General features: G+C 33.5%; 1 protein-coding gene across 4 annotated transcripts in view; it reads left to right on the top strand.

Moving 5' to 3' along the window:
- The window catches only part of ANO3 (anoctamin 3), a 226,587-nt gene that overhangs the window by 134,568 nt on the left and 78,122 nt on the right, over positions 1–13,897 (top strand). For 3 of the 4 annotated variants that reach the window (XM_026073101.1, XM_026073100.1, XM_026073104.1), the window contains exons 4-5: positions 2,940–3,076; positions 5,179–5,259. In XM_026073101.1, the coding sequence (XP_025928886.1) occupies positions 2,940–3,076; positions 5,179–5,259 (218 nt within the window). The remainder of the gene's footprint in view (positions 1–2,939; positions 3,077–5,178; positions 5,260–13,897) is intronic. The other variant, XM_026073102.1, reaches the window with a different exon arrangement.

The following is a 13,897-nucleotide window of genomic DNA, read 5'->3' as shown; positions in this document are numbered from 1 at the left end:
GAAGTTTGAAAACTGCAGTTACTGAAAGCATGTTTAAGGAGTTAAATCACGGAGTTTCTGTTGTAACATAGTATGTGTGGGTGGCTCTAGGAACAATCAAGCTCAAGATAATCTTGGACCATATAAGTTTGTCTGTAAGGGAATGTCATTTTGGCTTGATGAGTAGGAAAATTACAAAAGAGACAGTTTCTCTTTTAATAAATATGATGAATACTTTATTACAGTAAAAGCCATTGTAAAATATCATTAACTATGTTTTCGTTAAAAGTTTCTTTTCTGGCATCTTTCCTTGAGGTCTTTGTCTAAACCAAAACATTTCATTTTTTATTCTTGGAAAATTTTGAACCTAGTCAAAATAAATTTACAAAAAATTCAACATAAGAAACAAAATTAGCTTCCCAAAACCACAGATATGCACAATTATTCTTTCTAGCCTTTTCTGGTGTATCAATGTGACAAAATTTATTTAACTTTTCTTTCAGTATAATTAATTATATTAAAGTTTTCATTGTGATATATGTTGCAAAAGAGGTGAATGGGACAGGTATTCTGCTCAAAGCATTTACATAAGTATATTTTAGGGGGTTTTGTGACAGTAATATCTATAGCTGCATAAATGTTAAGAAAAAAGCACACATATATACTTTTCACTATGGCTTTCAGTCTAACATATTTTCTCAGACACCTGTAAAATAACCACAGCTGTTCAAGTGAGATGATTAAATGCTATGTTTTGATCTTCATTCCTGCCCATTTTATTATATTGTTGATACTACCTTATAAGACACTTCTTCAGGTGCATAAAATAAATCATCAATGGTTAAAAGATACAACAGCAATTATTTTTAAATTTTATTTAAGAAACCTACCTTTTTAATTTTAAATTTCGTTATATATTTTTATGATTATTGTGTTTGCATTTCAGACAAGATAGCAGGTATCTAAAAGGAAGGTAATTGTAGCAGAAAATATATGCTGCAATTTAAAGGCTATGTCCTTGAAAATGTAAAAACATTTAATAATTAGAAGAAATGCTATGTTCAGTAAAAAATGGAAACTCATACCTTAACTGTAAATTATTTAAATTAAACCTTATGTACTTTTGTAAAGTTTTTCTTGGAGTATTAGATGTACTCATCATGTCAAATTCTGCAAAACTTCCCTCATAAAAGTAGACTTTACTTATATAAGTCTTCCTTTGAACTCAGATAGCCTATCTAGATGCAAGAGCTGAGGTTTCATATGCCTTTCTCTTCTTTTCATTTTACTGGCTTCTATTCCAAGGTCTTGATCTCCAGTAAAAGCTAACAGCTCATCACATCTGGGAGTAAGTCAAATCTGCACAGTGGCTTAAGTATCCTGTTTCCTACCTTGTATACCTACTATTTGAAACCTTCTTCACAGTCTTTTTACTGCATTCATTTTTATTGACCATATATTAGATTAAAATCCATATATTAGATTAAAACATTGTTTAAAATAAACAAAATCCGTGAAGTAGAATCTCTATCAATCAAAATGGGTTATTTCATATGTTAAAAAATCCCTTCACAGATTTATTGAGGTTTATATCCACACCAAAATTTACTGAGAACTCATYTTGTGTAATTATTATGCAAGTGGCTAAATGGCTGAAAAAAGAAATCTCCATAAATGTTCCAGTTTAATATTCCATATCAGTAATGTATAAGCTACATGAGATAATTGTGGGGGGGTTTTTGTAATATTTACAGTGTAGAATTTGGTTGAACAACTTAATGAAAACTGCTGTGTTATTGCGCATGAGCCTTTAGGAATATAAAATTCAGAAGATTCAAGATTGTAGTTCCCACAGCAACCATGACTTGTTTCTTGGCTTCTATTTTGGGTTTAGAATTACTGGGCTAAATGCTGTTCCCAGTTACTCTAATTTTTCCCATGTTCATGTGAAAGCTGAGATGAGAACTTGGCTCAGGATTTGTGGGGAACTTTTATGAATATATTTCTATTTGCAATTTACCCAAGATATAATTGTGTGGGAATAATTATTCCATTTTTTCATCTTTAAAATGTTTTTTCAAAACTAACTGCTTTCCAACATGCATTAAAAATTACACATAATAATGGTCAGGTTTGCTCTAGCACTTGTATACTTTTACACATTCCAGTGTTGTACAGACATTACCCCTCATTTTATTGCTGTTGGGCATATGTGGCAAATAYTGGCATGATTTTTTTAGATGGAGAATGTGCACAGAAATTAACTGTCTGAAAGAAATTTTCCCTCCTGAGGGAGGATGTAGAGCGACTCAGAGACATACTCTAGTCCCTCTAACTTGCCTGCAGTGATGATGCAGAAAGAAACATGGCTGAGCATGAATCTTAGCAAGCTTTGAGGAAGGTCTTCCGTCACCTGCAGCTGTCTTAGGATGTGCAGATATTTTTTAAACACTTTTGTTGAGTGATTAAAAACAAACCCAATGAAGAGTAAAGCATGCACTCTGCAGTGTCAACTATCTTCTACCACCATCAGGTACACTTATTTAAGTTTAAAACATGAGACCTTATTCTGTCTCCAGGATGCACCTGTCTATCTAATAATATGTTTTGAGGCTCAACAATTGTGAATCAAGTACAAAAACATCTGAATATTTGCTTTATATCACTTTGTGGGTTTTTTTTAACTGCTGTGAAGAACGTTGTGGGCTTTTTTCGCTTGGATGGTAATAGAAAAAAGTTTCTGTAGGCTTTCTACAAAAAAAAAAAGTCGCTTCTAGTTTGAGACAAGCATGATATTATTTCAAATAAGAAGCTTTTGCAGGAAAAGATAAAATACAAGTCACTGAAAAGTGGACACTTAAAAGGAATATTCAACATCAACTCTAGCTGTAACATTACTATTAGTTTCTCTCTGTAATAACCTAAAATGAGCCTACTGTTTCATTCTGTCTTTCCTTCAGACATAGGAAAGGACAAAGACACATACACTGATGATTCAGAACATGGGAATTAYGATACTCGCACAGATCAGTCACTGCTTATTCAAAGTAAGCTTACCAGACAGAAAACGGAACCTCGAACTAAATCMTCTTTAAAGGTAATGGTTGCAGAACTTTATTAAATTGTATCAGTTGTCACAATGTATGTAAATAATTTAAAAACAGAGTTTTTTTTTTTAAAGGGTTTAATTAGGTTACAACTTAAATAGGTATTTCGTAGAAAGAATTTTAGGAAGCTCCCATACTATAATTTGACCCACAGAAGCAGTGAATGGAATTCTCTGTAGTAAAAGGGACCGAAAATTGTATAGAATGAAGGATTACAGTGATTCTTATTGACTAGTCCAAGAGACAGTAGCCCTCTTAAAAAAACATTTATAATGCAGAGAATTTAGGACATAGTAGTCCCAGTGTGGAATGAAGAGTCAATATCAGCTGGGAGGCTTCAGGAAGTTAGGAAAGTTYAGAAGAACTGATTTCATGTAGCAAATGATCAGTGAAAAGTGATCTAAAGTATAGGATTCTCCTTCTAAGAAAAATACAAATGATATATGGACACATTGAATGAAAGATAAAAATCAGCCAAGTACAGGAGTGTGTGGGAATATTTTCAGGAAGCTCAACTAAAGCACCAGAAAAGCCACCTAACCATATAAAACCAACATACTCTCTTGCGTAGTAATTCACCAAGCACAGTATTCATTATAATGCTTTTTCTACAACAGTTTATCCACTCTAACACCAAAGAATTATGACTGATTTTTAATACAAAATATGTTGGGGTTTTTTTTGTTCCCACTCTGGACTGGAAGATCCTTAATTCTCCTTTCTGTTAAGCATAATTGCTTGTAAACATATGACATACGACTTAACCTCAAGAGGTTCTCCATTCTTTTCTTCCTCAAGTATTAGAAGTAGTGTACTCTGCAGTACAATTTTTACTGATGTTTTCCTGATCCTTTTTATCTAAAAGCATGCATAATMCTGTGCTACAAATCTAGAATTGCCTAGATTACTTTAAGGTTCTGTGATCTACTTGCACCGTACTCTGCAATAGGCTGTTACAGAGTTCTGACATCCATTATGCCTTTGGTATTTTGTGATTTTAGCATTAAATGCATGTTTCATAAAAATCTTATAATTATTGTAAAGCTTGTTTTCTCAACCACACTGTATTATCATTACTACAGGATTCTGGAACACAGATAGCAGGCTGGTGTGATCTATGAGACAACTACATTTCATGGGATACTTTTAGAAAAAAAAACTTATATAATAATAGCTATCTAATAGCTTTTAGATAGTTTTATAAAGAATGATATTTATAGATCGGTAATTCCTTAAGCATTTTTGGCATGAAAATAAGATTTCTGTAATCATAAAACAGGATTATATTTTAATCTRCACTGCTGCAATGAGAACTTCTTGTATTAGTGAGGGGGGGTTGTCTGTTTTTGCAAGGCCAGCTGAATTAAGAAAGAAATATTAATGGCTATTCTTGTTTGATTTTGTTTATTACTTAGATAAAGCCATTTATGCTAAGTGTCATTTAAAAGAAAAAATAATGAAGAATCTGCAGGATTTAAGCTCTATTATAGAGAATTAAATATTTTTAGTAACAACAGGCAGGGCAGCTACAGAAGAGACTAATGATGGATAAATAAGACATCATTTTGCTAAAGCAAAATAATTTTTATGTTTTTGTATAAAATATAAAATGACCACTAACTGTGTTTCCTACAGCCCTTCATTCAGGACAGATACAAAGTTTATAGGCTGCTAGTAAGCTAACTTTATTTCAAAGCTGAAAGGGAGCCTTGTATTCATCTTAATTTTAAACAAAAATACACTTTTCATGTCTCAGTCTTTGTATGGCCTGATCTACTGAGCAAAGTAGAGTTAAAAACAGTCTTCGGAAGCAGCATCTGGCTTTCAGCCTTGACAACTCCTTTTATCACAGCAATTACTTTGGAAACTTCCTTCTGCTTACAGGCTTTTTATAGTGTTTTTGTAAATAAGGCAACCAAGCAGGATTTTCCTTGGGTTTACTGGTTGCCTGCTTCCACAGGAAAAGGGCAGAGGGGATTTAAATTAGTCCTAAATTAGAAAAGAAGGGGTACTACTCTGCCTTTGGATTATTGYATAAGTCTTTCTGACAATTTCTTTCTGAAACTTTTGCCCTAAACTGGTATAAAACTAGCAAAAGGAGACTTCTGATTCTTTGAGATTGTCGAAACTTACAGTGGAAAGTAGAGAAAACAGCTCTACAGCTTTACAAATGGTAAGTACTCTCATATATTTGTAGAATAAACTGATCTGGCTTTACAAAGTCTCCTTAGTCTGATCAGAGAATGGAAATCAGAAACAATTCTTTGACAAACTGTACAAGAATAGAAGTGCATTCTTCTTCTCTGCTTATTAACAATTTTAGTTTAGGCTTGTTTTCGAAGGCTTATTTTACACCTGAGACTCTCAGGAACAAATTACTAAAACAATTATTTGCAGTTAGTGATTTTGTGATATTATTATCTCTCTCAGTGATGAGCTACCTGAATAATTCAGCAACAAAGAACTTGTCTTGCTGACGTGATGAAAACTGATACCTGTTTTGTTCAGGAATTGTCTAGTATTTCAGGTTGCATACATGAATGTTGCTTTCCATAATGCCGATTTGCATTGCTGCAGTTGTGAAATTTTAGAAACATCAGATTGTTTTGGTGTATCATCTGGATGCCAATATTCTTCTTGGTACTCATCTTTTTTTTACCCGTTTCCTTGTTTATAAGGTATAACTCATATTCCACTTTAGTGTAGGCTGGTGTTATTTCAGTATCCACAAATTTTATATTGACAAATTATGAGTTGTTCAAATGCATTAAAAAGCTGTCTTCATTATCCGTCTCTTCTGTCTTTTCATCATCAATCGGTACTGAGATTGTATAGAAAGTATCTTCTTGCATCATATGACTGCATGTGTGTGTGTGACTGTGCCAAGGGATCTCATACACAGGAACCATACCAACAAGTGGCTGCTGAGCAAAATTTTATGTAACTGGTATCTAATATTGGAAGTCAAATGTAGAAAATGAGAAGGTTCCTGAATGGAGGGTTGATATTTGGAATGTTCTAATTTCACCAAGAAAAGAAAGCAGGCTACATAGACTTCATCACTTGAATGGGAAGCAACATATGTCCAGAGAAAGAGTGAAGTCAGTAGCAGTGAATTCTTTTCTCTGTACCAATTATTTTCACACAGGTAGTGGCAAGATAGGAGGAATATGTGAGAAATACCACTTCCATTTCCTTTCATTTACTATGTTTGTGCTACTCTCTTCAGTCAGATGAAATTTTTATACAGGTAATCTATTGTGTTATCTGGCAAGGCAAAGGAAGGATTTGTAGGAAAAATTTCACACATTCTCATTATGGTTTCAGGCATTAAAAAGAAATGCTGTATATGTAAAAGTCGAGTTTTTTGATATGCACTGATACCACTATAATACTGCATGACAGAACCATCTGTGTATTGAATAGGATCTGACACAAATTCTGTTCAAGTCTCTGAAAATTTTACATAACTTCTGAGGAATTTTAAATAAGACCTCAAATAAGCAATTGCCCAAAACACAGTGAGAATTGTTTCTAATCAAGTGGACATATTGGTGAAAATTTAATCTAGATTGAGCAAAATGCAGTRCTTTCAGCATAAATGATTACAGTAAATATTAAAAAATAAATTTACCACTGAAAATCTGGAATATATTGTTTAGTCTTTGTATTGGATTATTTCTGACTTTGAACATTCCTCTCTCTTTTGCAAAAGAGGTATTTTGCTTACAAAATTCCRTGTAGGTAGTTTTGAAAAATGGAATACATTAAATACAATAGCTGCAGAATGAGAATGTTCTTCAGTCTTGATCTTTTATTTTCCACACTTTTGCAGGAATTATTTTCTGCTTTTTTTTCTGTTTAATTCCATACCATTCTAAGTTGCACCACTCTGTGACTGACTCTCTTAAATTTGATTTGTGCTGTACTGTCTAATCCTGTGAACTGATCACTGATACCATGTGCATGATTTCAGTTCCTGCTCCTGTGTTGAGTGGAAGCTAGGGGTGCATGCTTAAAGAGAAGGTCTGGCTGTAAAAACATTTTAGTGTATAAATAAGCACAAGATGGTATCAGGTGACAGCAGTGTAGGAGAAAAAAAGAATAGCAAAGGGAGTCTGATAGATAAGCAGTAGTCAGCTGATGCAATTTAATAACACACAAGTACATAATGTAGGCTGRTGGTTTAAAAGGAATAATAGATAAAATCATTACCCCAAAATAGAATGATCAATGAAATGGTGCAACAAAAGTTACCTTCGTAATTATGGTTCTTGTACACGGTTGCATTGCTTGCTTCCTCCTACAGTAACATTATACGTGAAGAGGCTTCCTTTCCAAATTTTGCATAAGATCTCCTAAGCCTGCTCCTTTCCTGAAGCAAATATATGTGTTATTTGTGCAGCTTTTCTATAATGAGGAAATACACTCTGAATCTGAATAGAAGGAAGATGGAAAAAATTGCCCTCTGTGAAGAAGCTAAACTAATGACTAATTCTTCAGTTCACTCCTAAAAAGTTAAGCTACAAATCTATTAGGAATGTCAGATATTTCTGGAATCTTCCTCTCTGTTCAATGACCAGCAGAAGTGTTACATAGTACAATGCAGTATGTACAAAAATACGTTAGTGTGGCTAATTATGGCAGCCTGTCATGTTAACCAGGTGATGTTGCTTCTGATGCCTGAGATAGTATGGATATGTTCACATATGCAAATTTGTCCCCAGTTTTCTCTCCTAGATTATTATACTCATGGTTATTCACAAATGGAAAAAAAGCAATAGACACTTAAAATCAATCAACATATATTTTTTCAATTAAGTAAATGAAAGAAAGAATATAATAGATCTAATATTTCTGGCTTATCCGTTTGAAAATCCTCTTCAAACACAAAAAGATGACTACTAACTTAGTAATGTGCTTAGAAAATTTTTCAGAAAGCACATTTTGGAGAACCCTTAAGCTAAAAATTGAGTCATAAGCTCTGAATGTAGATGATGATCACTGAAATGGTGGCATTCTTCAGGTTGAATATTACTGAAGCCATTAATGCAAAACTCATACTAACAGTATTAGGGAAAATTAGTGATCAAAATAATTCAGATGGTTTTCATCAATCAGCCAGGAATCAGTATCATTTTACTTAATACTATCTTATGAATTTCTAAGAGCAATAGTAAATTATATTGGTATAAAATTTTATTGTGTGAGAAATAACCATTTTACCTACAGTTAGAACTGGAAAGCTATTCATTTAGATTTTGTGATTATTTTGTACATTACCAAGGAAGTTCACGTGTCGAATTTTACCTCTGTCAGAATTCCTGTCTTAGTTCCTCAAATTGTTTCCATGACTACTTCAGTCTCACACATGATTTAATAGTCCTGAACAAATCCATCATTGTCTCTAAAACATCTCTTAAAAATCAACTTCTATGGAAGGTAGTAAGAGATRCAGAAAAATTATTTCTCCTTTCCTGACCTCTCACTACTAGTGTATTTTAAATTATAAGCTTCATTTCTCCACACACACACTCATCCATTCCAAGCTGAATTTTCCATGCAAGCATATGGAGTATATTGTAGAGACTTCCATACAATCCTTTCCATTTGGGCTGTAAGACTCCATGCTAATAAATATTATAGTGGTGCTTACAAAAAGGAGAATTTTGTCAGCAGTAGGTCAGTGAACATACATACATCTTTTCCCTGAGAAAGCAAATACATTTTAAAGTCCATCTTACTTCCCTTTCATTCTTTCTCGGATGTTTTCTGATTCTACAACTTTTCCCTACATCCTTGTCTCTAAAAAAAAAAAGGCTACTGGCAAGGGGGTGCTGGGATAGAATACTGATGTAATATTTTCGTGCTGTTTTGTGTATGTCGGAGACATTGTAATAGTACTCATAAAATTTTGAAATGGATTATTCTCAGCCAGGTTTCTACAGGGATGTCTCTTAAAAGATAAATTTGAAGGGCTATTAATAATGAGAATAACTGTTTACTTGTAAATTAATTATATCTAATGAATATTGTTTGGTGTACTTATATGCTGGAGGCTATTAATTCATYGCAAAGTCACTCTGCTACCATTTTGGATAGTACAAATTATCTCATGAATGCTTTATAAATAGTTTAGATTTTCTTATGATGGCGAAATCAGATGGTAGGTGGCTAAATTTTATTTCTAGTAAACTTCTCAAACCTCGACATCTGAAGTTTGACCTTAAACTTAGCATAGATTATAGACAAAATATAATGATAATGCTACAGAATTAAAGGGAAGAATGTCTTCAACCTTTATGACTAAGGCAAGAAAATCGGTTAACCTGAGTTGTACTACATTCCTAATGTGTATTCTGCACATTATCTGTGCATAATACTAGACAAATTAAGTGCTCTTTTGCCACATTGACTCCAATGGGAATTTTGTCAATGGCTTTCCATGGCCCTCCCTTATGTGGGAGTTTTATTTCTGATCCATCATGTATTATCTGGAGATCCTTTAAGTGAGCTTGACTGCTGACAGACTGCCAGCACTTAAATGTCAATATTAATCTCAAAGAAGGGTGAGTCATGAACTCATAAGCAGAACCGTGTAAGTGGTCCCTATGCAGATGTGCCCTACCAAGCCCCAGGGCAGTAGGAACTGCCCTAGCAAGAGACCTTCCCCTCTCCCCTCCTCTCCCTGCCTCTGCCCCCTTTCCTTCATTTACCTGGCAAAACAACTCGGGATACTTGAATAAGTTCTTTTAATATGTTGCTTCATTAGTGGTAACAGTCTATCAAAATGATTTTTCTTTAACAAGTTTAGCTGTCATAGAGTTCACAAGCTGTCATTGTGAGCATGTCTTTCTAAGGGAGGAAATAAATTTTGTTCTCAGCATCATCACTTTGAAATAAAAAGATTTTGGTGAGAGAAACTTAAAAAATTTTGGGTGCAAACTGTAACAGAAAGAATTTGAGCCCCAATTGTGAGCATCCATTTACCTTTTGGATAACGGATGCTAGTCTGTTGGTATGTTTACATTCCTTTAAATAATTGTACAAGTCTAAGTCCAAATTACACCACCTACATGACAAAAAGTTGAACTTCATCCTGTCTACAGTAGAAGCAAAATAAACATGCCGTTCTGTGGGGGCTTAATGCTTGAGCACTGTATCATTCCGCACTTATGTAAGTGAAAGTTCCCACTGCTGAAGATACTGATGTTCTTATATATAGTAACTTCCTTCCCTGTATTCTTTATAAGAAATAAGCCATAGTCCTTGAAGTCAGAAATTCAGACACAGACGGTTCCTCCCTGAGCTGCACTCCAGTGGAAGTGTTGGGTCTTCCCATGCGGGTACCTTTGGGTTGGAATAACCTGCTCCAGACTGAGCTTAAGGAGAATTGCAGTACGGTTGGTGTATGCTGCCAGCCTAATGCTCTAATTGTGCTTTTATTCACATGTCATTTGTAACTATTGATTGGGATGTAAGTAGAGGAAACTGTTTTAGGTCTGTTTCAGAGCAACTTACAAAGTGCATCAGCAGGAAACAAGTAACAAATGGTGCTATAATAACTACTAACAGGTGATTTTACCAGCTACCGTGTACATGTGTACATATGTTTAAAATATGTAAAAATCATACTCATTTTCATTGTCATCAAATTTCAGGATACTATGAGGCAAATCCTAAAATATAATTACTAAAGGTCTTATTTTCTGCTCTTTATTTAGCATTTATACATTACAAAATGCTAGTAAAATTATTATACCTAAAACAAGTTACACATTTTTTTCACATCAGACTTGATTTACTGTGTGTTGATAATAAGCTAAATTAATTTATTAAAATAAATACACGTAGAATCTAATTTTTCTAGGCTAAATTTCACATTGAAGTAATTTGAATTTTTGCCTAACTAAAAATTTCTGGGTCACTGTTCAAACCAGAGTCAATAATGAGAAGTATGTAAATTAACATCCAAGTGATGAATCGAATATACTGAAGTAACGCTTCACAATTTAGGATCTCTGTGTAAATAACCAGTTGTTGTCCGTAGCATTTCATTGTATAAATCAATGCCAAGATAATTTAAGAGTGCTCAGGTTGCCTTTTTTTATTAATCTCCATGGAGAAATTAACACAAGAAGAACTTGAACAAGAAGCTATAGACTATTTCCATGATTTGGTCAGATGAGTAATGTTTGAAGTTGTGAGCTTAAGATAAGAAAATGGAACTCYAGTGAAGAGGTCCCTTGGTATGGGGAAGGTGAATGTTAAAAGAGGTTAGATTCTTGCCCTGATTTGAATRCTTTAAAGTGTGGTTGGATATTAAACTCTAACTTCAATCTACAGAATAGGTAATAATGTTATATTAATATTTTAATAATATTAATATTACATCTATATTCTCTGCATTTATATTTTAATAGATAATATCTGAATGTAGTTAATTGTAAAGTTTAGTAAGAAGATATGTTATTTGCTTGTAGAATTGTAGCTATGGAGCATCAAATAAAGCTRACTGGGCCTGAATTCAAAGCAAAGGAAAGGAGGTGGTTCTTCCAAAAATGATCTGTGGATGATCCTGGTCAAAGGTGTTGTGAAAAATGAAAGGTTATGTGGATTCAAGGGCGGTGTCAAGGAATGGGCAGTTATGGAAGAGAAATTCATTGAAAGTTACCAGATATATAGAAACCTAATCTGAAATAGCTGAATATTGGGCTAATGCTAGATGGCAATATTATATGTGTTTCCTAGTATGTGCTCTTTCCTAGGCAAGCTTCTTCCTGTAGCTTTTATTTATAAGCAAATTATAGAGTGCCTGTCATAGTGGTTCGAAGGTATTCGATGTTTTGCTGTCGCACCATTTAGGGTCTAAACATTTGGACTAGTCAACGGGAAAGTATCAGGATTTCATCACCATTTTTCCCAATGTAACAATGTTTGTTGAGCTATTTATAGAAATACAATTATACATACTAGATATGGCTGCAATAGGGAATAGATGCTTGGGAAGAGAGGAAGAATTTTAGACCTTACCATAGCATCCCCTTGTGAACCAGAAGACTAGGAATTATAAAAGAGAAAAAGAGGGAGAATATACRGTGCTGTGAGGTGCTCTGTCTACATTTAGATACCTCGTGGTTTCACATATATTTGAGAACAGTGTAATGTATAAATTCACCATCCATAAGTGAATAAATAAGCATTTGAAGTTAGAGTCTCTACATATTTATTTACTTATTTATTTATCAGCCTTTAAATATTTGCTGGTATGTTAGCCTTGTTGAGGCTTGTTGAATGTTGAGATCAGAATTCTAAATGGGGTTTTGGTTGAATTAACTTCTGAATTAACCTAGCTAGTACCTATTACTCATTAAGGGATTGATACATAATATATACTTAGACACACGTGATAGGAAATAACTTGGAGATGATGCAGTCTTTTCAAATCTTGATTTTTTTTTTAAATTAAATCTTTGGACATTTTGTGTTTGTGGGCTTTTTTTTCCTCCTCACAAAACCGTCACTTCTGGAATCATGCTATAGCGTGAGGATAGACATTCTTCACCTCTAGTCCTTTCCAAAGTTAAAAAAATATATATTTCTCAGGGATCAGTGATGCAAAACCAACCTCCCCCCCACAACTAGATTACAGTTAAATTATGAATGTATTTTGCTTTATTTATGTACATTTTAAGGCACTCTTTAATGTTCTCAGAATATTTGACTTCTGAATGATTAGACCTGGCTGTATTACTTTGCTGAAACTGAGGTATTTTGGCAATCACCTCAGGTAGCCTAAGTAACTGTGAAAGTTTCAGATTTTACTATTCTTCTTTCTGCCCAGATTAATTATACATGCAGTCAGGGGCTTAATGAAGTTTTCAGYATTATTTATTTATTTATTTATTACTGAACTTTAAAGTGGGAACAACAAAGAGTTTAATTAACATTAAAACTGATCTGTGATTTGTTTAATTATAAAGCTAAATTCTAAATCATTTTTAACTGAAGCTTTTCACTGGTATACAGTTTCTGGAAAAAAAAAGAAAGTGTAATGTTATACGTCATTATTTATTCAGTCACTTCCAAAATTTGCTAGTGGTTGTGCTATTAATGAAATGCACCAAACTTCAGGCCTACCATACCATGTCATTTACTCTTACATACTTCTAAAAGCTGCTTGATATTTCAGTAAGTGTTCCAGTTCATTGTTCTAGAATATTTTTTGCTATAGATGGGTTGAAAATTTGGCATAAGTTTCATCTAGTGCATGGAATAGTAGACTGAAATCTGTGGAGCTAAAATATTTATAATTTCTGTGAATTGTGCTATTTAAATTAATTGGAGAGAGAAAGAGAGTCTGTTAAACAGCTGTTCCCACTTTGTAAAGAGGGCATTGCTTATTAATTAGAATCTGAAAAATGGTTCCTTGAAACATCCCTCCATGTTGGCTAAATCAAAGGAAACTCTACTTGTACCAGATTTGGATAGAAATTCTAAGTCTATTATTCTTTTTATTTTATAACTTTGCCAAATATTTGCATTATGTTTTGTTTGACATTTTTGCTTGAGCAAAAGCTTCTTTCTCCAGGTTACATTGATCAACTGGGCTTTTGTCTTGTGTAAACTGTGAACTTTAGTTGAATGATAATGTCAGTATTTTGAATTTCACACTGTTTCATACTTTGAAGCAGTGTCTCATGTTGTTATTTGTTATAAAAATTGCAAGTTATGAAACAACCAAAAAATGAAGGCAAATAGTGAAGAAACTCAAAGAATTGCAATAGATCTGAAGGGAAAAAGCCGCAGGT

Source organism: Apteryx rowi, unplaced genomic scaffold (genome assembly GCF_003343035.1).
Source record: "Apteryx rowi isolate R43461 unplaced genomic scaffold, aptRow1 scaffold_360, whole genome shotgun sequence".
NCBI lineage: Eukaryota > Metazoa > Chordata > Aves > Apterygiformes > Apterygidae > Apteryx > Apteryx rowi.
This window is presented reverse-complemented; position numbering and strand designations above follow the sequence as displayed.